Source organism: Rutilus rutilus (genome assembly GCF_951802725.1).
Source record: "Rutilus rutilus genome assembly, chromosome: 7".
NCBI lineage: Eukaryota > Metazoa > Chordata > Actinopteri > Cypriniformes > Leuciscidae > Rutilus > Rutilus rutilus.
In genome coordinates this window covers 43,795,879-43,822,355 of record NC_140221.1, presented here as the reverse complement: position 1 = coordinate 43,822,355, position 26,477 = coordinate 43,795,879, and the positions used below count along the sequence as shown (strand labels likewise).

At 36.2% G+C, this 26,477-nt stretch overlaps 1 protein-coding gene across 6 annotated transcripts in view; it reads right to left on the bottom strand.

The window, feature by feature from the left end:
- pdlim5a (PDZ and LIM domain 5a) overlaps nucleotides 1–26,477 on the bottom strand; it is a 57,811-nt gene that overhangs the window by 17,372 nt on the left and 13,962 nt on the right. For 3 of the 6 annotated variants that reach the window (XR_014627967.1, XM_084414408.1, XM_084414409.1), the window contains exons 3-7: nucleotides 22,008–22,159; nucleotides 13,141–13,177; nucleotides 11,611–11,987; nucleotides 4,270–4,442; nucleotides 3,545–3,584 (exon numbers count right to left, since the gene is read on the bottom strand). Coding sequence is in view for 5 of the 6 variants with exons in the window: in XM_084414408.1 (XP_084270534.1) it covers nucleotides 3,545–3,584; nucleotides 4,270–4,442; nucleotides 11,611–11,987; nucleotides 13,141–13,177; nucleotides 22,008–22,159 (779 nt within the window). In the remaining variant the exon portion in view is untranslated. Of the gene's footprint in view, nucleotides 1–3,544; nucleotides 3,585–4,269; nucleotides 4,443–4,581; nucleotides 4,600–4,698; nucleotides 4,720–7,566; nucleotides 7,587–11,610; nucleotides 11,988–13,140; nucleotides 13,178–22,007; nucleotides 22,160–26,477 lie in introns of all 6 variants that reach the window. The other 3 variants (XM_084414410.1, XM_084414411.1, XM_084414412.1) reach the window with 3 other exon arrangements.

Sequence of the window (26,477 nt, the reverse complement as noted above, 5' to 3'; positions counted from 1 at the left end):
TTAGTGCCGTAACAGAGGGAAAAGCAGAAAGAAATAGATAGAAACACAGACACAACGGAAATACAGGCCACTTTATTCTAATTTTGCTGTATAAGGAAAACTCATTGAGGAAGGAATTAAATGATTGTACATTTTCAAGCATGAAATAAAATTCAGCAGTGTTTAAAATAATGTTCTGGGTCTAAAACTTTGTTGAAAACCATCTGTGACATGCTTAAAGGATAACTGTCGCCAAAATGCAACCTAGGGTCTTTTTACCCAAGGTAGATTCGTTTAAAAGCATAATTAGAATGGAAACGCCACTTTTAAGTTTGATTATCGGATTTGAATATTCGGAAATCGATTATTTTTGACTGTCAAAATGTCGGCAGCCGGAAACAACAACAGCTACAGTGAGTTGTTCAAAATCTTTCTTTTTAGTAAACTCTGTGAACACAAACAATGTCCTCAATGCTCGAGTTCATGTGTAGAGCCCCTGGTGATACTTCCAGCAAAGATTCATGTTGTCGAGCCTTCTTAGTGTTTTAAAAATGGCGATTTTGATGCTATCATAGTCGTGCCCCTAGCACTCCCATTCAAAAGGCAATTTGACCGAAAACGAAAATACGGTCAAACTTAAAAGTGCCGTTTCCATTCTAATTATGCTTTTAAACGAAAGTTTGCCTCAGGTAGATTAACAAAAAGACCCTAGGTTGCATTTTGGCGACAGTTATCCTTTAACAGAAAATTTAATTGCATTTTCTAAAAAAAATATATATATATCTACATAACGCACTTACAATAGAAGTCAATGGAGCACCAAATAAATATTAAAATAAACACAATTTTGACAATATAACAACATGCTTACAAGGGAGTAGTGTCATAAAATTGCATTCAGAACTTGTGTCATGAGCATGCAATTAAGATACATTCTGTTAAGAAGAAGAATCATTTTAACCAAAATAATAAACTTATTAGGCATAAACTATTGAGCATTTTCACAAAAATTTTAGCTGCACATTTCACCGTCGAACGTCTTTCCTTATAGACGTCCATAAGTGCATTTCTGTAAATGCTGAGTTTGATTTGTTTTAGCTGTTGTGCTGATTGTGTTTAGACGGATGAGGTGAAATTATTTTCAGTGTTAATCAACAGATGTTGTATATGGAGTTTAACTAGTTTGGTGCCCAGAACGTTCCTTCATATAGGAACCAAAAGCTGAAACATCACAGAAACTGATCCAAGCCACGCGTGTAATACAATACTGTAGTGCAGCTAATAAACTTCACTAAATCCACAAGAACTGAGTTGGAGATGCATGTTGAATCTTCACACGCTGCCTCAATCTACACATACACACATTAAAGAGCTCATGTTTTAAAGGTTTTCTGATAAAGCTTCAGTCACAGTCTCTCTGCAGATTAGAAGCATCCCACACAGACACACGCACACACACACACACACACACACACACACACACACACACACACACACGCACGCACGCGCTCACACACACACACACGCACACACACACACACACACACACACACGCACGCACACACACACACACATCTACAACAGGCTGAGGACGTTAAGGGTCCGAGCAGACACTCCATGGTGCCAGTCTCTGAGTTTATGATATCTGGGTCCAATCTCAGCATTAATCTTCAAAACCCTGTTCACAGGGAATGAACAAGAGAGAGAAACAGAAACAGGAAGACAGTATGAGCTCTAGAAGTGGATGTCAGCGGCACTCAGATAAACCATGCAGACAGAAAACGCCACTGCAAACACATTAAAGTCAACACTAAATCAAAATTGACAAGTACTAACAACCTGTCACTCACATGAGATCCACCAATAGCAAACCACAACCATCCAATCAAATTCCCCATGGACAAAATCAAGCCCCGCCCTCTTTCCATTTCATGCAGACTTCAAACTCACTTCTGTAACTCAGTCCCAAACCTACAATCAGCCTCAATGTCTTACTCTAACAAGCATACAAGATACACAGCACACACTGTATTATAATAACTATAATACTCTCAATATTGCTTATATGTGGAAGTGCAAAATAATAATCTCATGCCAGTTTCTACATTTTTACAGCTTTGACTGCATTCATCGAGCTCAACCATGAAACCCTGATTTGAATATTTTTAATTGATCTTTAATGAGATCAATTAACGATCTCTTTAACTATGAGAATATGTTTATTAGTAACATATTTTTTTTTCCTTTTATACATTTTGTCTATTTAATTTGACACTATAATGCATACTGTCATATTTGATACACACATTTCTAAGGTCTCTAAATTATCAGCATGATCAAAACGTTTCTGAAAAGCCTGTTGAACACCATGTACTACATGCCTTCTGTAGTTTGACTGATAGTTATTACTAAGTAATGGGCCTTTTAGTATAATTGTAAAAACATCTCCCTTCAGCTCGTGGTTCACGTGTCTTTTAATATTTACTTAATATTTTATTTTTATAAAGTAAACAAGAATAACTTTTACATTATTATTAATATTTCAATTAATAATATTTCAACACTAACTGGACTAAAGCAACTTAGGTTTACTTGATTATCCATACATCTTGTTTTATAAAAGGCCTTTTAAAATGTGAATATCAAATACGATCCATCAGACTTTTGAGGAACGTTTATTTGTTCACCTCTCAATTATCATAGTAGTGCATTATATGTTTAAAAACTACTGAGTTTGATCATAAAACTAAGCATTTAAATATCATCTTACCAAGACATATTATTGGGAGATACATAGTGACAACTGATATTTATATTCATTGTATGTAAGAAGTAAATATGTTTTACTTATAGTGTGTTGTGTTTATTTTGTTCATATAAATATCAGCAACTGCACCAAATTATATATTTTTTGCTCAGTTTGGGCCTCTGATGAAAATGTTGGTGTTTTTTCCCTTGAGTATGAGCTCCATATTCTCACTATATCATACTATATGAGCCATAAAAGCCAATACAACAAATATGGTACTCTTCAAACAAACAAAAAGAAACACATGCAAAAAAATGTTTTATATTTTTTTCGAAATATAATTAATAAAAATGTAATAAACCGTTCCATTAAAAAAAAAAAAAAAAAAATCGGACTATTATTTCATACGTAAAGCTTTGCAGGGTTAAATATTTAAATGTTTAATGGTTATTACAAGAAAATTACTAAATCACACAAATAGTCTAAGTAAAGTTTGCAAAATTACAAACCGAAACAGAAGATAAATTAAAACAGCTCATGTAAAATTTAGTTTGACCTTCTGAGGTTGAAGATCAACATTTTCTAAAGGACTTTTCAGTGTCGAGAAATAAAGAAAAACAGTATTTTGTGCTCGATTTGTGATCTGCACATGCTGGTTAACTGGAGCCAGAGCTTTAACACAAACACCGGAAAAATGGCAAAAATCACACAGGTCAATAACAGCACACAAACGGTACAGCAACCCTAAACAAATCAACATCACAAAAACACGAGCAAACACACTCTCCAAAACAGCTGGCAGGAAGAGGAACTTACTTTGTTGTCTTCTTTGCTGATTCAGCCTCCTGTGCGGAATCTGATACAGATAAACATGACAGAAAACATTCATTATGACACGCTTTCATGTGATAGAGAGAGGTGTGACTAAAGTAAAGACACATTCACTTTCTCTTACTTCCTCCTGTTCACTGAACTTCAATTTAAAACACCAGAGTTCCTATTTCAAATCTCAATTTCAATCTTAATCTCAGAATCAGTACTGAAGGTTTTGCACACAATGGGCTTCATTCATGAAACATGTGCAGAACAAATGTCTGTGTAAATGGTTTGTAAAACCATTGTTACGCAAACTGTAAACTTGAATTCAATGGGACATTTTATCTAGACATATTTACACAGAAATGCATTCTGCCTGTTTATTATGAGGACCAAAATTTTATTTAGGACCAAAATTGATATAATGCATCAATATCAGTTCCAGAATATATACTGTAGGTGTATAGCAACACACTTTTATGTTAGAAAAAATATGCCCTCAGAGTTTAAAGGGCATATTTTTTCTAACATAAAAGTGTGTTGCTCTTTTATACTGAACAATTGAATCAATACATTACTAAATTCTACATCTAAATAATTAAATTAAATAAGTGGACCTAGAACAGCATTTTTAAATAAATAAATAAATCAGTTGTTGCAAATAAAAAACAAAACTACAAAAGGAGCAATAAAATAAAATGATATAAATGTCTTTCCACTCTCACCAAGTTCAGATTCAGTGCCGGTGATTTGGGCCAGGATACGGAAGGATCGGGACTGTGAAGTTCCTGTCCGTGGGCGCCAGTCCTCTGTGTCCTCCATGATGCGTTTCCTGCTGGCATCACCGTGAGTTGGGACATGGTAAAACTCAATGTCTGTCTCCGTGATAGGCTTACGTCTACACACACACACACAGAGAGAGAGAGAGATACTGACTGTCAGTCTTGTGTACATGTAATCATGCTGCACATCAAATGCACAAATGAAGCAACTGAGTATCTGAGTAACAAGAACACTGCAGCTTATCCCCCCTTTACCTGTAAACTGGAGGTTTTCTGAACGAGGAAGGAGGCATAAGAAAAGGAATAAGAAAGTTAAAACATTGTAATCATTCTCTATCAGAGGAGTTTCACACACATGACAGATGTACTCACTTAGACACAGCTGGAGGACCACTATGAAGAATAAAAAAAAAAAATTGTCATCACATAACGGACTGCTTTTGGAGGCATTTGATTCAAATATTCAAAAATGTATGATAACCATAGCTTCTGCCAAAATACTGCGTTGTTACAAGTCTACTGTAAAATCACAATTAGGAGAGTCTTAAAAAAACGTTCAAAATGTTCCTGTAATTAATAATATCAAGTGCATTTACACAGCTTTACTGTCGTGTAACTGTAGTAATGAACTCAAGTTGAGGACCAGTAGATGGCGCTGCTGCACATGGAACAAAACATGTGCAACGGGCTCATGATTAATATTAAAATGAGTATTAAAATTAAACTTTTGCAATTAATATCACATATTACTATTAATATCAAGTACAACTATGGTATTTTGGCCAAATGTGTGGTTACCAACGGTAATCTTTGTAATGTAACTTGAATTTAAAAAGCACTCATTTAGTTAAAAACTTATTTTAAGACTGAATCAGGTTTAGATCATTTTAAACGGAAAGATGAGTTTTTTAGTTTCAAAATCTTCCAATAAAATGAAACAACTCTGTAGGTTAAGCAATGAAAGTTAGAAATGCACTAGACCAGTAGATGAACATGGAAAGAAACACATGCAAACAGGCTCATAATTAACAGTCTTAAAAATAAACTTTTGCAATGATTTTCCTGTACTTTTTTTATATCAAGTACATTTCTACAGTTGTACTGTAGTGTAACTGTTGTAACTATGGTATTTTGACCTGTGTAAGTTGCCATAGTAAAACCTGTAAGGTAACTTGAATTCAAAAAGCACTAATTTAGTTCTGGAAAAACTGAATCAAGTGAACATTATCTTAAGAGAAACATGAACTTTTGAGTTCTAAAATCCTCAAAGAAAATGAAAACGTTGTAGTTGAGGAAATGAAAGTTTAAAAATGCATGAGACCAGAAGATGGCGCTGCTGCACGTGGAATAAAAGACATGCAACAGGTTTAGAAAGCCTGAGCTTTCAGTGAGACGTCCGAAATCTACAAGCCTACGTCAATCCAATCTCTCAAAAAACATTTTTACATCCAGTACATACTGATCGTGCCAAAGCCCGTCTGTACTGACACGTACAGCATTCATAAGCTGTCAATAAATCAACGCTGTCAGGCTGTGGACCGTGTGTGTGACGAGAGAGTGTTGGCAGGTTTCATTTGCTCACTCGGTGTGTTTGACAAACTGATATGCGAGTAAAAAAAAGCTGACTACCTGAAGACCACCACTGCGATAAAACACATCTCAGCTGGAACATGACATGCATATCATCAAACTCACGTCAACAAGCTCATGCAGTGAAAACAGAAACACAATGAAACACAAACCCAGCTTTGCTTTGCTTGAGTACGCTCTACATTAAAGGGATAGTTCACCCCAAAATTTAAATTATGTCATTAATTACTCCCCCCTCATGTCGTTCTAAACCCATTAGACTTTCGTTCATCTTCTGAACACATAAGATATATTTTTAAATAAAATCTGGGATAATTCTGTCCCTCCATTGACAGCCTATGCAACTACCACTTTTAACTCTGACCCACGTTTGAGCTTCAGCAAGAACCAATGAGGTTCATTCTCGTGTTACGCATCACATTTGAGCTTCAACAAGAACCAATGAGGTTCATTCTCGTGTTTCGCATCACATTTTTTAGCTTCCTCAAGAACCAATGAGGTTCTTTCTCGTGTTACGCAGCACGTTTGAGCTTCTGCAAGAACCAATGAGGTTCATTCTCGTGTTACGCAGCACGTTTGAGCTTCAGCAAGAACCAATGAGGTTCATTCTCGTGTTTCGCATCACATTTTTTAGCTTCCTCAAGAACCAATGAGGTTCATTCTCGTGTTACGCAGCACGTTTGAGCTTCAGCAAGAACCAATGAGGTTCATTCTCGTGTTTCGCATCACATTTTTTAGCTTCCTCAAGAACCAATGAGGTTCATTCTCGTGTTACGCAGCACGTTTGAGCTTCTGCAAGAACCAATGAGGTTCAACCAAGTTCAGTTGAGCTTCTGTAAATGTTTGCTGATCAATGTTTATATGTGAAGAAAAGCCTAAATCAAATCTGTTCATCATATAAAGCGATCGAGTCTCTTCAGAAAATTTGGACTAAACCACTCAATTCATATGGATTAGTTTTACGATCTCTTTATGAACTTTTGAAGCGTCAAATTGGTAGTTGTGTAGCTGTCAATGGAGGCACAGAATTATCTTTCGGTTTGGAATGACAGGAGGCTAAATAATGACAGAATGTTCATTTTTGGGTGAACTATACCTTTAAAAGTCATCGTCACATAATCAGCGATACTACAGTAATAATAAAAAAGTACTAATACTACCATGTTTTTTTTTTGTAAATACCATGGTACATGAATATGGCGGTCAATCATTACCATGGTAATTCTATCTTTTTATTTTTTTGAACATGGTACAATCATGATTCTGCAATGGTACTCTTTACCAAATACCATGAATATGGTAATCATTTAGTGCTACAAAATACCTTGGTATTACCATCTGATACATCACTTTGTCAACATACTGTATGCTACAGTAAGCTTTTGTAAAGGATTGCGTAAAACTTTAACGATTTGCTTAGTGACTGATTTATTTTTGTTTATTCGTCTGTCATGTGAAAATCATAAGTCTTAGTGTTTCATCACTTTAAATAAAAGCAAAGTGCTGCCATTAAAAAACAAATAGATTTGGGGATTTTCCTGGAAAAAAACAAAAAGCAAAACAAAACTGTCATATTAGGCAACACACACACACACACACACACACACACACACACACACACAATGAAAGGAGCATCTATATGGTACTGACTTTATGGCTGGAGTCATCTGCTGAAAAGCACATAGAGGAGAAAATAACCATTAAACACACAATCATCACTAACTCAATATACACAACAAAATTGATTCCTAAACCCCTCTGAAACAGACCAACAGCTGAAGACACACACAAGCTACATATATATATCATTTAAAACAAACAAACTGTCAAATGTGGATGATTGAGGCACAAATACAAATGAATGAAATCAGGAATTATTAAACAACAGCTAATTTAACTGTGCATTTACTGTACATCTAGTAATTATATAGTGACCAAAAAGATTTCCAGAATAATATAGAATATTTAGGTAAATAATAATATTTACATATATTAATATTTGGATAAAATAATATTTTAAAATTACTTTTTAAACGTTTGATATTTTTATTGCAATTTGACTCAACTTTGTATTATTGTTTTTAATCGCAAATTTAAGTCAAAATGACTTTTTCAGATTTTATATATATATATATATAAATGTTTGGTAGACAAACGTAAAAATGTGGTAGATCGATATATATTGGCCAGACCAGTTCCCAAAATCTACAGCTTTGTCAATGGATTGTTCACATTTTCTGTTCTCAAATGTATTCTGCGAGTTTAATATTGTGTAAATAAAGCAATTGTAAATGACATTACAAACTGTATATCCCAGATATATATGCCACCCTGCTCTTAAGATATTGATATCAGCATCAGCCATTAAAAACACCAAATCGGTCGACAAAGAGCAAGACAAACTCAATCCAGAAGAATTATTTCCATTCAAACAAAGTACAGTATCCAGAACCAGGTACACACAGGGTTGCATTAAGGAGGAATATGTTTTCTCAACAGTTGCCTATAAAAATCACAGACACAGGCTTGGCACTGATTTGACTCTTTAATGTACAGCTGTATGAGGATAATGAGGAGGATTTATCAGAGTTTACAAGAGAGGGAGGAGAAACCATTAGAGGAGTGCACACTATGACGAGAAGCATTTGGTTTTCATCAGTTTTCTCTCCCACGTCTCTAATATTTTACTCTTTCTCTCCTTTTTATCTAGTGAATATAATGCTCCCAAATGGTCAGAATGAAATACCAGCATACTATACAGTATATACTGCATATTTTGGCACTTGTAATAGGTCAGCCTATTACAGTGTCCCATGCATACTATGTACACATACTGCATATTGCAAAAAATAGTATGCCATTCTAAGCACTTAACGAGAAGAATAAGTTTATTGGGTGATTAAACTATAATCTGTGCTGGTAAAAGGCTGATATTATACTATTAAACGTATTAGTACACAGAAACAAACAAAATGCATCACAACAAACACACTGATCTGATGAGACGTGCGTGTGTGTGTGTATCACCGAATATGTGTGTGCATCAGCACGTGTAATTAGACACGTAGTTCATCTGCGTAATAATGTCAATCAGACACTTTAAAACCATCATTAAAATATGAAACGCAGAAGGGAGGTTTGCGCACAGTCAAAATACATCTGAGCTTCCCCTGTGACATTATCCAAGGGAGAGCCCTGATTCACACACACCAAAACACATAACGGATACCATTACGTAGATCTAAATATACACACGTACATCAGAGCCACTGACAACCACTCATAAACGAACAAAATCTCACATACGTCACTGAACGAAAAGAGATACAGAGAGATGCTGCCAGAGTCTTCAGGCCATGAAACAACATTCTGGAATATTATTTAGTGATTCAAAGACCCCCCCCCCCCAAAAAAAATATATTAAACAAATAAGAAAAATTACAAAAATGAGGAAGCATGGAAATATTTCTACTTTGGTTGGGTTTAAATGTTGGCTTGACTTCTGATAAATGAATATGATGTGGCATGTAGTTCTTCCAAGTATTCAAACCTCAGCTGTCGTGTACTGGTGGTCTAATCCAACCAAGCTAAACCACATTACAAAAAATACGGCGGGGTACATCATGGAAACCAACTAAACACACTTTCATATTACATTTTTGAATATATTTTTGGCATCATTTAGACGTCCAAAAACAGCAGCCTGGAAATCAACAGGGACGATGGAGCTCAAAAGTGAGTTACGGAAGCAGAAATGGCATTCAAAATCTCTGCAGTGAAACTGATTTTTAACGCCAATTTATGAACCTTTCAGATAGACCAACCATGAGTTCCAAAGTTGTTAAAAATGTTATTTTAGATTAGGGTCCAATTCTCACTATTAACTGTTAAATACGACTTTTGCTTCAAAAAACTCCTAATTACTGCTTATTAACAGTCAGTAAGGTAGTTGTTAAGTTTAGGTATTGGGTAGGATTAAGGGATGTAGAATATGGTTTAAATTATTTAAAAACATTCTGATTCCAAACATTCCATTTTATTGCTAGGTAATGTGTACATTTTGTGGCATTACAGCAGGGTTTCCCAAACGAGGATTTGTGAGTTTATGAAAAAGCAAATAATTAATCAAATTGAATGTATCATTAAAATGAGCAAATGGTGCTGCACAATTAATCAAAATAAAACTGATCAAATCTAATCAAATATCAAACCGTGATTACCAAATAAAAAGCTGTGATTTCATAAATGAAATGCATAGTCTGATGCGCTGTGTGTTTCAGAATGAAGAGTGGTGCTGTGTTTATTTGCACGCTCACAGCTTATAATAGCTTGTTTTCAGAGGTGCCTGGTTCACAGGAAATGCTGCTTCTCACAAACTCGACTTTAATGTGCATTTGGGAATGTAATGTGCGCTAGGTTTACTTTATTTACATTCACATTAGCATATTTTCCAACATTTGTGTGTACAGAAGTTTACAGCATTAAACTAATATTACACCAAAATAAAACGTGGAGGAGTTCAAATGTAAAAAGCTTGAGGGTTTGAACATTTGAAAGTGAAGAATTTAAGATATAAATATTTGTATTGCAACTTTTATTTGTATTTACTTTATGTTTTCATTTTAATTTTAAAGCTTTTTTTTAAAATAAATTTTCATTTCATTTCAGTTTTAGTTATTGTAGTACATAAGGGTAAACTAAATGAAAATGAGAAATGTTTCTTTGGCAACTAGCTGAAATAAAATGTTTATTTTATTTCACTTTTTTTTATGGTTTTAGTTAACTATAACAACCCTGGTACTCAGCTAGTTTAGAAAGACGAACCAGGTGGTCTCCCAGTCTGACCGGCTTAAAAATTCCCAAATCCTTCCTAAAACCAGCCAACAGACCAGCCTGACCATGCTGAGAGACCCAGCAAACCTGCAAGTACACAGTCTTGCCCCTCTGTCTTCTATACAACAATTAGTTTTTCCTTCAGATCGAATGCTGTAATGTTGTGATTCATCTCTGAGCTGAAACGTTGTGTATTTTCTGAAACGTCTATGAAGAAAATTAATTGGAAATTGGAAAAACTTGCAGAACCCAGACCTCTGAAAAGTCGGTTACTTTTAAGCTCTATTGCTGCCTTCACATGCTTTCGGAATTATCGTAAATATGAGTTTCCTATAGTTAAAAAGTGGACATGAATGCCCTCTCAAGTCGTGTTTACCACTGGGAAGTTCGGGGATAATTCTGATGCCCAAGTTCCAGATTTGGCGGAGGGAAGAACGATTGTGTTGTGACTGGTATTTTTTATTATTTTTCCACAACAGCTACATTGCTTTGTCTTGTTAAAGTAGTGCATATTTACATGAAGCGTATTGTATGTTTTATACAGCGAAAATCCCTGTATTTGAGTGAAATTCCAGAATCATCAACAAGCTGACTATCTAGATAGCACGGTGAATGTTTATTTGGTTGTCAATGAATACCGCTAAATATCACTTTGATTTGAATACGATTTTCCCAATAAATAGGCAAGAATAAACCTGGTGTCCTCCATGATTCATGTTCTATCCAACAACAAAGCACTTTAATGCGACAAGCTCGTAATTTCGACTTCAATAGTGGAAAGTAGGACATTTCCGATAGCACATGAAGGCAGCATAAGTTGATAGGGTGGGTGGGGCATCAAACTGTCAATCAAACTCTTACCCATTCAGCTGAGAGCTCTCACCCTGGCTTTCCAGCAGGCCCCGCCTCTGACCCATGGCAACTTCACAGGCATTCTCATTGGAGTAGAGATAGATGGGTGTGTTATACACCGAAGGGCGGGGCACCGACGGTATATGATTTGGTGAGCCATCAGTAGGAGTAGGCGGAGCCAGTGGATTAGGGCTTTGAGCTGAGGAGGCGAGTGCAAAAGCAGATGCGGCGGAGGGAATGGAGGCTACGTGTGGTGACCCCGCCCCTCCAAACGGACGAGCGCCCCTATTGGAGGATGAAGTGATGTGGGTGGAGTTTGTGATGTCAGAGGAAGATGGAATGCAGGTTGTCATGGGAACGGGTTTGATGATTTCCACAGAAACATCCTAAACGTAAGCACATGCAGGACTCAAACATAACGACAACAGTAATGCAACAAATCAACAGATAGCACACAACAACGAATGGGTTATTCGAACCTAGTGTGTAGCAAGATGTTCAGAATGGAATACTAGCTGACTACTTACTGAATACTGCACAGTATATACTATTTTAAAAAATAGTATGTGAAACAGAATGTTCATGTAATATGCAATGATATTGTTGTCACATGATTGCAGTGAAAAAGCACCAGAAATGAATTTATTTTCAAACATTTATTGTTGACATGAACCAACAGTAAGGATTACTGCCGTGATTTGGCCAAGAAAATTAAAAATGCATATTTTAAAAAAAAGTGCGCATAGTATACACACTTTATAATGAAGAAATAAAATAAGTAGCATGGTACTATAGCATGCCATTCTGGTGTGATTTCTTAAAGCAGTATGCAGTGTGTACTGTATATTGAAAAAACCTGACTTGACTATTTACAATAAGCATCATTAACCATTCAAATTTTTAACATCTCCATCTTGAATCATTATTTTGATGAGCATGCCTAAATAAGTTAAGGCATTTTAACATAAAACTGGATTAAAAACGATAAATAATGCATTCCTGTAGTTCAAACAGTAAAGCATAGCGCTTACAACACCAATGACATGGGTTCGATTCCCAGGAAATGCATAAACTGGTACAAATGTACAGCTTGATTGCAATGCATGTCAGTTTAGATAAAAGCATCTGACAAATGCATACATATAAATGCAATGCATAAATGCAAATAACCTTATCTGTCAGAGATTATAAATGGACAGCAACTGTCCAAATGAAACATGCAGTGTAATGAGAAGCATGCATCATGTGACACCAGTATAGCACATAGCAAGTTGCATATAATTACTGTTTCATATAATATTTGGAATTTTTTTTATTAAATGTTCAGTATGCAGTGTACTAGTTTTCTGTTCTGAACACAACCGATACAAGACTGAACTGAACGCTATAAACATGCAAAACTAAAACTCATGCATACATATATATAGAGCTGTGTGTCTGTCTTAGAGGGGTATAATGACATACACACACACAAACAATCCATTCACAATACTCCAGTTGTGCGCTCTCGCTGGCTTTATGTGTGTGTAAATCTCATACCTTTGGTGCCACATCTGGTTTTGGAAGACTGGAAGCTCTGTTGGAATACAAACAACGGACAAAAACATTAATGACTCTGCTGTGACCACATCTAGTGCTGGCAGTGGCATTACATAAGGAACGTCGAACTGTGGTTTGTAATAAAATCATAGGCCTGTATTTATATTTTGCCTGCAGGGGAGAACAGAATTAGTTTTGCGTCAGTTAAAAGAAACCAGGTCAGGTTTGGTTTGAAACTTGCATGATGTGGTGTGTTATTAAAGTAAAACTATGGTTTGACAGCAAGCGATACTGCCGTGTGTGTCTGTGTGTGAGGCTGGCGGAGCGATTGAGTATCAGTTACCATCTCTGAGAATATGAACTCGAGACCTTCTAGAACAATCTCACACATCTCTTAAGTTTTTTTTTTTTAAATGTATTTATGAATCATTTTGACCTTTAAGGATGTTCCCAAAGGGAGGTTTCATCAGATTTAGCTTCTAGATACAATTTTGTCCATAAAATACAACCACACACATCTTGAAGAGTGTATTATATAACAGGAGATGCAAGCATTTGCTCCTAAATGTGGACCCTTTGCATCTTTGTTTCTATGTAAACACACACACACACATGCACACGTGACTTCATCGCTCCACGGAGGTCTTTAAAGTGAGATCCAGCGGGTCGGGTCGAGTTTAGCACTGTTGATCCGGTCAGATGAACATGAGTGGTCACACTGCTGCAGTTATGAGCTAACAATCTGTTCTCAGTACACTCAATATAGATCCACAGGACACAGAAGACTGCCAGAACACCGCCAGAGAGAGAAAGAGAGAAACTACTCTGGTTTAATCCATGTTACTTAACTGAATCCTTTGTTTTAAATGCATTGATTGGAACTTATGAAGTAGTTATTCTAACAAACTTAGTCGTATTCAACTAATCGAATTTGAAGACAGACAGCCTCTTAATATCCTTCCCAGCAAAGGTACAAATATTTATAAAATAGACTATTTTAAGGTGCCAATATCTTATATGGAATGAAATAAGCAAATTCAGATATTAAAATAGCCTTTTTTTAGAACATAATGAGATATACTACCATTCAAAAGTTTGGGGTCAGTAAGAAGTGTCAAAAGTGACGGTGAAGACATTAATAATGTTACAACTGATACAACAAACGCTGTCCTTCTGAACTTTCTATTCATCAAATAATCCTGAAAAAAAGTATTACAGTTTTTACGATATAAGCACTGCAGTACAACTGTTTTCTAGATTGATAATAATAAAAGTTGAGCAGCAAATCAGCATATCAGAATGATTTCTGAAGGATCATGTGACACTAAAGACTGGAGTAATGATGCTGAAAATTTGATCACAGGAGGAAATTACATTTTACAATATATTCAAATAGAAAACAGTTATTTTAAATTGTAATAATAATACTCAATTTGACTGTTTTTACTGTGACCATGGTGAGACTTCTTTCATAAACACTGAAACATTTTTGAAAGGTGGTCTGACTGCCAGAAGCTACTTAAATATGTAAGCCGGGAGCTTCTAGTGTTGAAAGCCCAGTTGATTATAAAGGGAGTGATCAAAGTATGTCTCATTAAGACACAGCAATCATTTCCAGAGTAGATACAGGTGCTTCTGAGTCTTTGCTTCTTTGTTTGAAAAATTCCCTCAGAGCTGCCTGATACCGAGCCTAAATGATGTGGTATGAAGCGAAGTTATTCAATAAATTATCTCACATGTTCATTTATACAGTAAAACATTCTGTTAGAACATATTTTTGTTAGCTGGAATACAAGTACACACGTGCACATCTTAACAGCCATTTCTAAAAAATATGTCCTGAGAAGTTCATAAAATCTGAAAAACACTCATTTCTTCTGTATTTTCTATTCACTATGGGGTTCTGGATGGTTGTTCACTGGTCCATCATCAAGTATCTGTGATGTTCTGGTCTCCAGATACAGTATGGCACATCTGTGGGATTTTTTTTTGTGTATTTCATTTGTCTGATCACTTACTGTACATTCCCATACATTTATGTCTGTAGCACAAACGGTGGTGCATCTACCGTCCGGTGACATCATCATCTCACAATCTCTCAGAGCATCTGTTTGACATCTCATTTATATCTCACACCCTGAGGCTGCAGTCTGACGCATGACTCACTGATTTTCCTTCATTAATAACTAAAACTCTTGCATTCTGCTACAGTGTGTGAATGTGTGTGTCTGCTCGAGAAACACTTGTTAAAAACAACCCACAGGAACAAAACATCACAAATCAGATCTCTATTATCTCAACTGGTTCTCCTAGACAACGAGATTAAACAGGGAGAAAAATAAAAAACCTTGTATTTTTAGACCAAACGTATTTTTTTTTTTTATATATATATATATTTAGTCTAAAGTTTCAATAAAATGTTCCATTTCAAAAAATGTGTTTTTTTTTTTTTTGCTATTATTTCACATGACATGCTTTACAGGGTTAAATAACCCAATACACCAATACACTGATCTAAAGAACATATAACTTTCTCCATATAGCTCAACTCAAGAACCATATGTACTGAAAAATGGACCAATGGCAGAGTGTTCAGGACACCTGTATGAAATTGCATTACCATGTGATGACACTAGGAGCACAGAAATCACTCACATCAGCTTTAATGGGAAAGTTTATCCAAAATTAATATTGTGTACTTTTTTTCCAACCTTTTTGTCATTTTGTCACTTGGAAAAGAGCAACTTGGGCATTATACATCCTACTAAACATCGTCAGTTGTGTTCCACAGAAGAAAGCCATACAGGTTTGGAACGACATGAGGCTAAAAATGACAGAATATTAATTTCTGGGTGATCTAATCCTTTAAGACGCAATGTTGAAATCAGAAATTAATATATCAGTTTTCAATCAAGAGAGCAAGAGGACATAAAGGAGGGTAATTATTAAATTCTTTTCAAAAGTACAAAACCATGCAATATTACAAAATGTTGGTGGGAATTTAATTATGCTTTGAACTCTCTTCCAAATGTTGATTTTTATCCTGCTGTATCTCGCTAATGGAAAATGGGATTTTATCCAGCTGTGATATCCTGTGAATGCCAACACACACATTCAGGGATGTGCTCAGTGCAGGACAGTGTGTGAGACAAGCTGCAGCTTACGCTTTTCAGTCCTCAGACAGTTGAGTGCTCAGAATACACTCACAGAGAGAGTTTAGAGATAAGTGCAAAAGACCAATGAGTTACAGACATTAAGAGCAAAAATTAAGTCAAAAAAGGAAAGACATTAATATAATAAAGACTGTTAGCAGACCAGATTAGCTATTTTTCCTCTCTCTCTCGGGATACGAACCCATGTCAGGGTTTGTTATGGTCCTGAGGTTATTCAAAAGTGGATTGGGATGGAGTTTAAATGGTTTAATTAAATCAAGCTCCAATCGGTCAGCAAAACACCTCCCACAAACCCATGTAATCAAGTAACCTGCATTCAACCCTGCGGTAAACGGGTGAATCTGACAGCATGTTTGATGTATTCTGTGCCTAAAAAGTTGTGTGGTCAGTTTAAGCCGAGCTCTGATTAGGATCTGGCACTCATGTGTGTGTTTAAGCATTCAGAACCAGTGAGGATCATTTGCCTGTTGTGGATGTGGCCTAACAAAACGTCAAACCTGGACCAAAACACAAAAACAGACAGATGCATAAACAACACACGCACAGAATCAAGGACACACGCAAATAAGGGAATGAAGAATTATAGGTTTTCATGAAGCTGACAAGATTTGTTGTTTAGCTTAGTTTACATGATTCAAGCTGTTGAGAGAGGGCGTTCAAGGGCAAAAAAACAAGACAATTATTTTTTCCCCAAAGTGCCTTTGTTATATCAGTGTATAATTTTAGCTCATTAATGTCGAAACAGAAGCCTGCAGTGTATCAGACCGGCCAACATAAACATCCTCTAAACACAACACACGTCAGCGAGGAAAGGTCAGTCCACTTGTTGGCCATCTTGGTTTCAAAAACGTCAAACCAACAATAGCATCATATATTATGCTTGCATGGTCTATAATAAATAAAACCACAATGAGTTCTCCCTTTTTTTTTTTTACTAGAGGCCCATCTCTCCTCCTATACTGTATCTAATATTATAGTGCACACATTACACCTGAGCTCATATGCATATCATGCTAAATGTATTTCATATTTACACACAATAAAACAATAAGTGAAAGCATCATTAAAACAAGATAACAGTTTAAGCTTATAAGAATATATTTGCAATGGGGCAAAAAAAAACAACTTATCTTTCCTTTATATTAAGATACAAATTCAGTTTAAACAATTTAATTTAATTCTATGGGTCAGAAAGAAGGTGGAAACTGTCATCTAAAACTAGACCACAACTGTTTTGGTGAGAGAAACCGTAAGAAATTAAATCTGTAAATGGACTAAAGGGGAAAATAAATAAATAACCGTAGGAAATTAACAATGGTCTTCAGGGGATAATAAAAATAAAATGTACTTTATGGTGAATAAATAAATATGAATAAATAAATGGACTTTGTGTTGAATGAATGAATGAATGAATAATAAAATAAATTAACATTAATATAAATGGACATGATATGAGCATCTGTGTGAGTTGATCTGATGGTAAGTGAGATGAAGTACAGCAGTGACACTGGCCCTCTCACAGCGAACACAAACCAAAAGAAATCAATAAAATAATTCACTGCATGTGCTTTTAATTAACATGGAGCCTCTCGTTCTCTCTGTGTAATCTACTGTCATATATGAGAATCAACAGAAAGCCTGTAAAACTCAAAATCTCTACCCAATAACTGCAGCTAAAGCCGAGTTTGGCATCTCCACATAACTCTCCAATAAAACTCAAGCGTTCCTCCATTAGCACTAAAAACAAGGCCCACAGACACACACACACACACACAAAACCATACAAATGTCTGGTTTTTGAGTGTCTTGCTCAAAAATGTTTAATTCTCTGCAGTTTCCGATTTACACAAAAGCAATTTAATGAATAAAATCACTTATTACCTGCAGTCTGCTGTAATTACGAATAATAAGAGGTAAAACTAAACCCTAAACTGCAACATAACCTGGTAACCCAGACTAAAGTGCATCACCGCTGTGCAGAAAACTGAAAATATGTTAGTCTATTTCATGCAAAACACACTGATATGCAAAACATTTGAAATATTTGCAATTTATGGTGCTTCAAAAAGAATATACGGTCAGAATGCACAACTGTTGAACGGCTGGACTCTTTGCATTAGACCAATGCAAACACTTCAATATATGTAAGCTAGATTTTGTGCATGACTGTATTCTCGAATGTTTACTCAATGCAAGTACACAAAGTTCTTGTGTAAACTAATAAACCTGGCATTGTTTATTATGAATATTGTTGGCTCTTTGACAAATAGCTTTTGTTCTTCGATTTTTGTAAGTATCCTTTTGTAGTGGATAAAAGCGCCTGTTAATTGCATAAATGTAAATGCACTGCAATTAGTCAAGTGGGCAATGTCGTTGGTAGCTGCTATAAACATGTTTATAAGATCCAAATTGCTCGGCAAGGTCCTTCTCAAATGAAAACGGTTGACCTGAAAGCAAAAACCGACTAGAAGAAGACTGAGATTGCAACATTACTGCATTGACACATTTCAGAAAGTCACAATGCATGAAATCAAGCTCATGATAGAAGTGTTTTCTTTCACATACTTGCATAGAGATGTGTGTACAGCAGATAAACCATGAAGGTCTGCATATCACACTTCAATAAGTATGCACACACACACACACACACACACACACTTTTGGTTTCAGATGGTGCTGATGCTGGTATAGTTCTATTAATACTAAGCCCCAGTAAAACTAAGAGAATGTGATTACTTTACCTATCTAAACAACACTGTATTTGAATATGGGTGAGATGAAGTCAATTGTCTTACATATTTAGGCCTACATGTAAGAATTTATTTTAATTGTAAAAAAAAAATCTGGATTACACAGTTTTAACATTATAAACCTAATGAATATATTTGTCAGTCATACATAAATGAAACAGGTAAGATTTTCTGCACTAATAAAAGCATAGCATAGTTTGTTATTAATTATTTGCATCTATTTTCTTTTATGTAAAGAGGACGAATTATGCTGTTTTACATGTTTGAACATAAAAAAAGGTCTTCAAAGTTACAAAGTCCTTCCAGCGGCAGTTAAGTCTCTATATCACTGTTTCTGAACTGCCTGAAACGCCTCCATTGTAGTCTTGAGTTTTCTTCCAGGAATAAACATGTAACAATATTCCTCATTTAAATAATTCCCACCCTAGGCATATGCAAAATAAAGGGGCGGGGCCTGACTGAGTTTTGTGTTAGTAGTGTTTGCGTTTATGGTGAGGGGCGGGACATTTCCCAAACATGCTCAAAGCGGTTGACCAATCACAACACACTGGTCCAGCTGACCAATCAGAGCACACTTTTCAGAAGGAGGGGCTTCATAGAGGCAGGAACTAAACAGAGTGTTTCTGACAGACTGGGAAGAGAGGAGCTGCAACAATGGAGGATATGGGGAAAATAATGTGTTTTTTGAACACTCAAGCAAAAAAACCTATTCAAGTAGAGCTACAAACAATATCAAGACTTAGTAAAAGGGCATAATATGACCTCTTTAAATAATCATATTTTTAAAATCCATTTATTCAAATTGATTAGAATCAGCATAAATCTGTTCCTTGTGGGAGAATTATTATTATTTTTTATTTTTTTTTTAATGGCTAGCTGTGGAACAGGTCATATTCAGTTAGTTAAAATGTATGAGACTGAAGTCAATTGTATTTATTTATAATGATACATATCTAAACCTGGTTATTGTGCTTTTAAAACACATTCAGTTTATTAGTACTATTATGGAAATCTTATTTGTTTCTTCCCCGGTTAAATTATGTATGACTGCCAAATATGCATCACATTAAGTTTATTAGTTTGTTTATGTTAAAACTGTGTAATCCAAATGGATGGAAATTTTATAAGCAATTCAAATCTTACATTTAGGCCTATATCTGGCCTTTTTTTCCTCCCATATTCATTTGACACAGCTCATTTATCTGTCCATCACTGCCAGTCTCTCTCTCTCTCTGTTTTCACTTCCACTAGACCAATCCATGAGCGTTTTTCTGTCACCACTGGGCACACTGAGTCTGGCTGTTCTGTGTCCGCATGTGCGTGTGTGTTTCCCATGGCTTGACAGTGAGACAAAATTTTCCATTAGTGGACAAAACGGGGAAACAGGAAGCTGGCACACACACATGCAAACAAAACACACTTATTCTGGTCCCAAAACACATACCATTCAAAAGTTTGGACAACTGTGCTCCACTAGTTCTCTGCATTTACGATAGATTGTGAGTATTTGCGATTCTGTAACGTGACAACACTGGGTCTGAGAGATGAGTTAGCATACGCTTCCAACCCGACACGGCTCAAATACACTGTTGTGATGCAAGTCTGAATGTTTTATCTTTCATTAGGTCTTAGCCTTCACTTATCAAATCATGACATACACATGTAAAACAAAACCAAGGTATTGTATATATATATATATATATATATATATAGATAGATGGTTTCATTTGTTCCTTTTTTGTTTTCCTTTAAAGTCCAACTGAAATCAAAATGGACCCTATTTACTTTGTTAGCGCATATTACTAGTCTTGTGGTGAACAATTAATCCGTGCAAGTTAAAACACGGAAAAAAATGTTTTGGCTTCGTAATCTTTAATCAAAATCTGAAAATGCCCCTCCTCTCTGCCTTGGAGGACCTTCTCTGATGACGTATGCTTGACGGCTTGGGTTGAGAAACGCTTAACCACTCCCCTCAAACCGTTAGTCTGTAATGAGCGAGAGATGGAGAGGAGGAGCACTAGAGTAAAACCCTGCCCTCTGTTCAATATTCCTTTTCACTGGGAAATACGTCACAGCACTGGAGAAAAGTCGTTTGCAACTTCCGGTTCACGCGGACTTTAAATTTGTGTGAAGGTAAGATTTTCAATTTTATTTTGTTCCTCACACAAAGCTATCAAATGTCTTGGAATATTATAGGGACCATATTTATGGTCGTTTTTGTCATGTTTGCAGCTCGACAGGTAATAAAAAATAAAAAAAAAGAGTTAATCTAAAAAAAGAAAGTGGAAAAGAAGGCATTATTCCAAAATAAACATTCCAAACAGTAGAATGCTCTATTGTCACAATATATGTTATTCTATTATAAATGCATAAAATATATATATATATTTTTTAAAATCTTAATCAAAAATAAATAAATGAATAATAAAGATTTCAAAAAGTAGAATGCTCTATTGTTGTCACATGATCTAATTTTAAATTCAGTGAGAGGAATTCAGTTTTCACCTTGAGGGAAAAATAAATAAATATATAAAAATACACAATAAATAAAAATGAATTAATCAATCCAAAATAAATTAATAAATGAATCAAGAAAGAAATTTAGGAAAATTAACAGTTAATTTTACTTCTCTGTAGTAATAATGGAAGTTCAAGGTAAGCAAGGTATACATTATTCCAGGCATTGTTATACAGTATACTGCACATTCTGGCAAAGGTAGTAGTTTGTGTGTGTATTCTGTGCATACATTTAATTTTTATCTGTGCCAATCTACGTACTGCAGAATAAGAGAGTGTATCCTTGTATATTATTCAGAACATAGACTCCTATACACATTTTTATTATTTTGAACAAGTACTATTTCCTATATCTTTGTGTTCAAAATGCATGTCATTTTTAGCATAATATTTATTTATTTAGCCAATTACCAAAGCATATTCTTACTTCTGTAAAGAGAGGATGAGCTTGTCTGTGCTGGCTTTAATCTTATTCTGAGCCTCAAGGTGGTTCATGCCTTCAGTGCTGATGCCATCAATGGACAGGACCAGATCTCGCACAGCGACTCCCGCTTTCGCAGCCTTTCCTCCATCCGTCAGCTGAAAAGACACACAGCTAATGGTCAAAACAACATAGTGACACATAGAGAAGCCTTCAAGTGCAAGATGGAGACTTATTCCTGCCAGAGTCGAGATGCTCAGACAAACAGACTGCTTTTGTGTGCTTTGATTTGGAGTTGCCCTTTCAAATGCACTACCAGTCAAAAGTGTCTAAAAAATTCAGGATGTTTTTAAGTTTTTGAAAGAAGTTTCTTATGCTCACCAAGGCTGCAATTATTTGGTATTACAACTTCAGGCCAACATACACTTCCGTGCAATAGTTTTGGGTTGGCATGATTTTTTCAGTATTTTTTAAATGTCCCTTACGCAGTGAAACAGTACTTTTGTGAAAAATTATTACAATTTGAAATGCTATTTTCTATTTTAATATATTTTAAAATGTAATTTATTCCTGTGAAAGCTGATTTGTCAGTATCATTACTCCAGTCTTCAGTGTCACATGATCCTTCAGAAATGATTCTAATATGATGATTTGATGCTCAAGAAACATTTCTTAACATCAACAGTTCATAATTTTTCAGGAAACTTTGATGAATAGACCGTTCAAAAGAACAGCATTCATCTAAAAATGAATGCAACAGACATTACACATGTCTTTAATGTCACTTTTGATCTATTAAATGCCTCTTTGCTGAATAAAAATCTTAAATTCTTTTCAAATCTTACACCAAACTTTTGAACGGCAGTGCGTGTACAAATCAGAATTCAAATAAAAGTGACTGAAACAGACATAAGCTGCACTTTTGAACTTGGGTAAAGTTTCACTGTGAAAGCTTTAGGAAACAAAGAGAGTATCCGACAGTAAAAGAAGTCATGAAGAGATTTACTTCAAAGACAGCTGAGCTTTCAACAGTAAACAACTCAGCTCTGAAACGGGACAAAAGTTCATGTTTAGTGCAACAAATCCAGTTTAAGTGGTGAATGCGTAAATCACAACGGACGCCCTGCGAACCTGAGGCCGGTGCGGTCGGGCCAATTCAAACAGAATTAAAGAAAAGATAACTCTGAAATCACAGCCTGATGTGCGAGTCAAGCGTGACATTACAGCAGGGTTGCAAACTCGAGCGACTGTAGACCGCAGTCCGCTTTCAATCTCAATCCACTCAAGTGGTCTTCAATCATCACATGACCAGCTCTTTAATAAGATAATCTTATATAAACAGAAACCCTGCAGATGGCAGACATATGCTTTCGTGCTCAGCTGCCTTTTATACGAGACACTTTGAGACTACATTTATCCATCATTGTTTTGCCACAACCCTGCATGAAAGCGGCGCTCTTTCTAGCGCACATCGTTGAAATGCGCCCGAGAAAAACATTCATGTGGCGAAAAGACAAGAACCTGGTCGAAAACATGTGTTATAAATATGCAGCATCGCTGGTTTGAGGCCGCAATAGCACAAAAGCCCGCCACGTTCTTTGATTCCTGTCATAACTTCTGTTTCCACTGGAGAGTAAACAGAAATAAAACACAAGGAGCATCTGAGAGCAATTACAGCACAACAGCACCCAAAAAACGGCTAAAGACAACATGGATGCCGTTATCCACGAAAACCACAATCTCGGATAAGTAAAGCAAAAGCCAGTTTGGAGGTGGAAACAAATAATTAGCTCGCAAACACGTGTTTTTAGTGTTGTTTTTTAGCCATCGTGTGCGATTGTAAAAGCTTCTTGGGTTTTCTCATTAATGCACTTGAGAACATGTGGTGTGTAAGTCTTTGATTTAGATCAGTTACAGAACAGATGTACGCCGTGCCCTCGAGTACAACAGCGGACACTTACATCAACACACACAATAAACACGTCTGAAATCAAGAAGTGTAAGGAAGAAAACTTCAAAGGAAAGGAAATGGGAGCAATATGAGGTCTGATGAAGAACAAGTGAGTGTGTGTGTGAATGTGTGTACAAATGTATATGTTTAGTAATGGGCTTAGGTTGGTTTTGCATTATTCTCCAGGCCTTTCATGACTCAGAGGGCAGAGAGGAAAACTGGTTTGAGTCTAACTGCAGCTTTAAAGAGAGAAAAAAATAATTCATGCATTTTTCCACTCACTTGCAGAATTTCAGGACAGTTGCAGAAATAAAAGTTATCAAAAAATGTCACAATACGAACAAGAGCATCTGCTTCCTCAAAACAATGATAATTGATTGTAAATGAAATTGTTGTTTGAATGAATTTGTAATAAATGAACGACAATGACTTTACAGGACTGATCTCCGGGTCAACACATCACACACATTACCATTCAAAAGTTTGTATTTTAGTCTCGCTCACCAAGGCTGCATTCATTTGATCAAAAACACAGTAAGACCAGTAATACTGTGAAACAGTGTTTGCAGTCATTTTTGATTCATTTAATGCATCCTTGCTGAACAAAATTTGAATAATGAGTCAATGCATCATCAATCCTTTTGTCGTACCCTGATTCACTATGGCAAGCCTGTTAGAATTGTTCATATTTTAGACCTGTCGGGATGGTCTTAGTGGGAAATTGAACAAAAGTCTCGTCTCAGCCTCAGGGGAATCTCCCGTTTTAAACAAACGCCTAACAGAGGAGAGTCTGCTGGAAAAAAGAGAGCGTGACAGAGCTCGTAATAACACAAGAATCAACATTGGCTTGGCTTTTCGGAGATGGCGAGAACTGAGGGATTTGTAGTGTTGTAAAAACAACACGAAGATGGCGTTTTTATTAGGCCGTGTGTCCACCACAGTGTTTTTAGCCAGCTGAAAACGCTAGGCGCTCTGCCGAAAACACCGAGCTATGGGCGCTTGAGAGCGTTTTGGCAGTGCAGCATTTTTTACAGTTGAGACACTTTGCTTGTTATGATACGGAATATCCGCGAAAGTGTTACTAGTATCTCATTTCACTCGTATTTAGTTTCTGTGTTGATTCTATTTTAAAATGTCGATACAATGTAACGTATTTTCTCTTGTTTTAAATTATTTTGTTCCGTTATTATGCTTGTTGTTGTCATCTGTTGCGTGAATGTGACGGTTGGTCGGTGTGGTATTAGTCCCGCCCCTCCTCCACCGTGATTGGACGGTTGGGTAAAAAGTGACAGTGATGTTTTACCCAAAGTTGAACATATGAAGTTTTATTAACTAAGTTCGGGAGGAGCACGTTCAGATAATTAACACGAGTGGATAGCACTCAGCAATCAATGATAAGAGGGTATATATAGACTCAGCAGTCTTACCTCGATCCATTGACAGTTTGCAGCATCCCCCCCACCACCCCTTCTCCGCACTTCTAGTTCTAAACACTTACATGCGGGGGGAGTACTCTGGGTTCGGGCTGAATGCCGAGCTCGGAGCCCTCCCTCCGGACAGCACGCCAAATACGCATTAATCTTACTCCCTCAAAATTATATGTAAGTGTGAACTCGTGAATCTTCAACTCTCGGCGACCTGTAAAAAAACGCAGAACACTCAGCGTGAAAAAAACGTGTGCTGGAATTTATTTTCAAGAAAATAACGTGTCTATTAAAGCTACAGTAACGTCTTCAGCTAGTCAGCTTGAGATCCTTTCCATCTAAACTGGTTATATCTCTTAAGCCTAGTAAATGTTTTATGAGCAGTCGGATAATCTTTCTCACTTTCAGCTAATAGCCACTGAAATTCACACAGCGCTGTCATACACAGGCCTCATTACACTTGGAATATTTCGCACAGGTCGCATGAAGGCCCTTTTTGACCATTTCCAGACCTTGGTCACTGCATGTTTCCATTGCATGTGCTCAGTGGAAAAAAGTAAGTCATAGATGTTTGGAACAACAGGTTACTCAGACAAGCCTGTAAGCAAACACACATTTCGGTGCGTGTCTTATGTTTTAGCTCAGCCTAACTCTGGTGTTAAATATTTTCACGACTTGTTTACTCATGTGGTGTGACGGTGGTTTAGAAAGTCAAGTCGTCAGACCAGTAATTAAAGGGCTGCTGGCTTCAGTGTTGCACCGGAGCCAAATGTTTTCTGCTGTGGAAGTGGATTCAAACTTTCATTGTAAAGAAGAAAGCACAGATCTGTGTATATGTAACAGCATAGAAAATTGAATGATTCTTTATAGGAATCATTCATACGCGTGGACCACAAAGGAGATGTTTAGTTAAAAACTTCAATACAATGAGAGCATGCAAGTATCAGGACCCAAAAGGACATAAAAGTATTATAAAAGAAACACATATAGTGTCATTCATGTTTTCTTTATGAATCTGTTCAATTTCCCAATCACACAATTGCACGTATAAACCTGAAAAATAACAGGTGGTGATTTTACGCAGCGTAACCGTGACGTCAT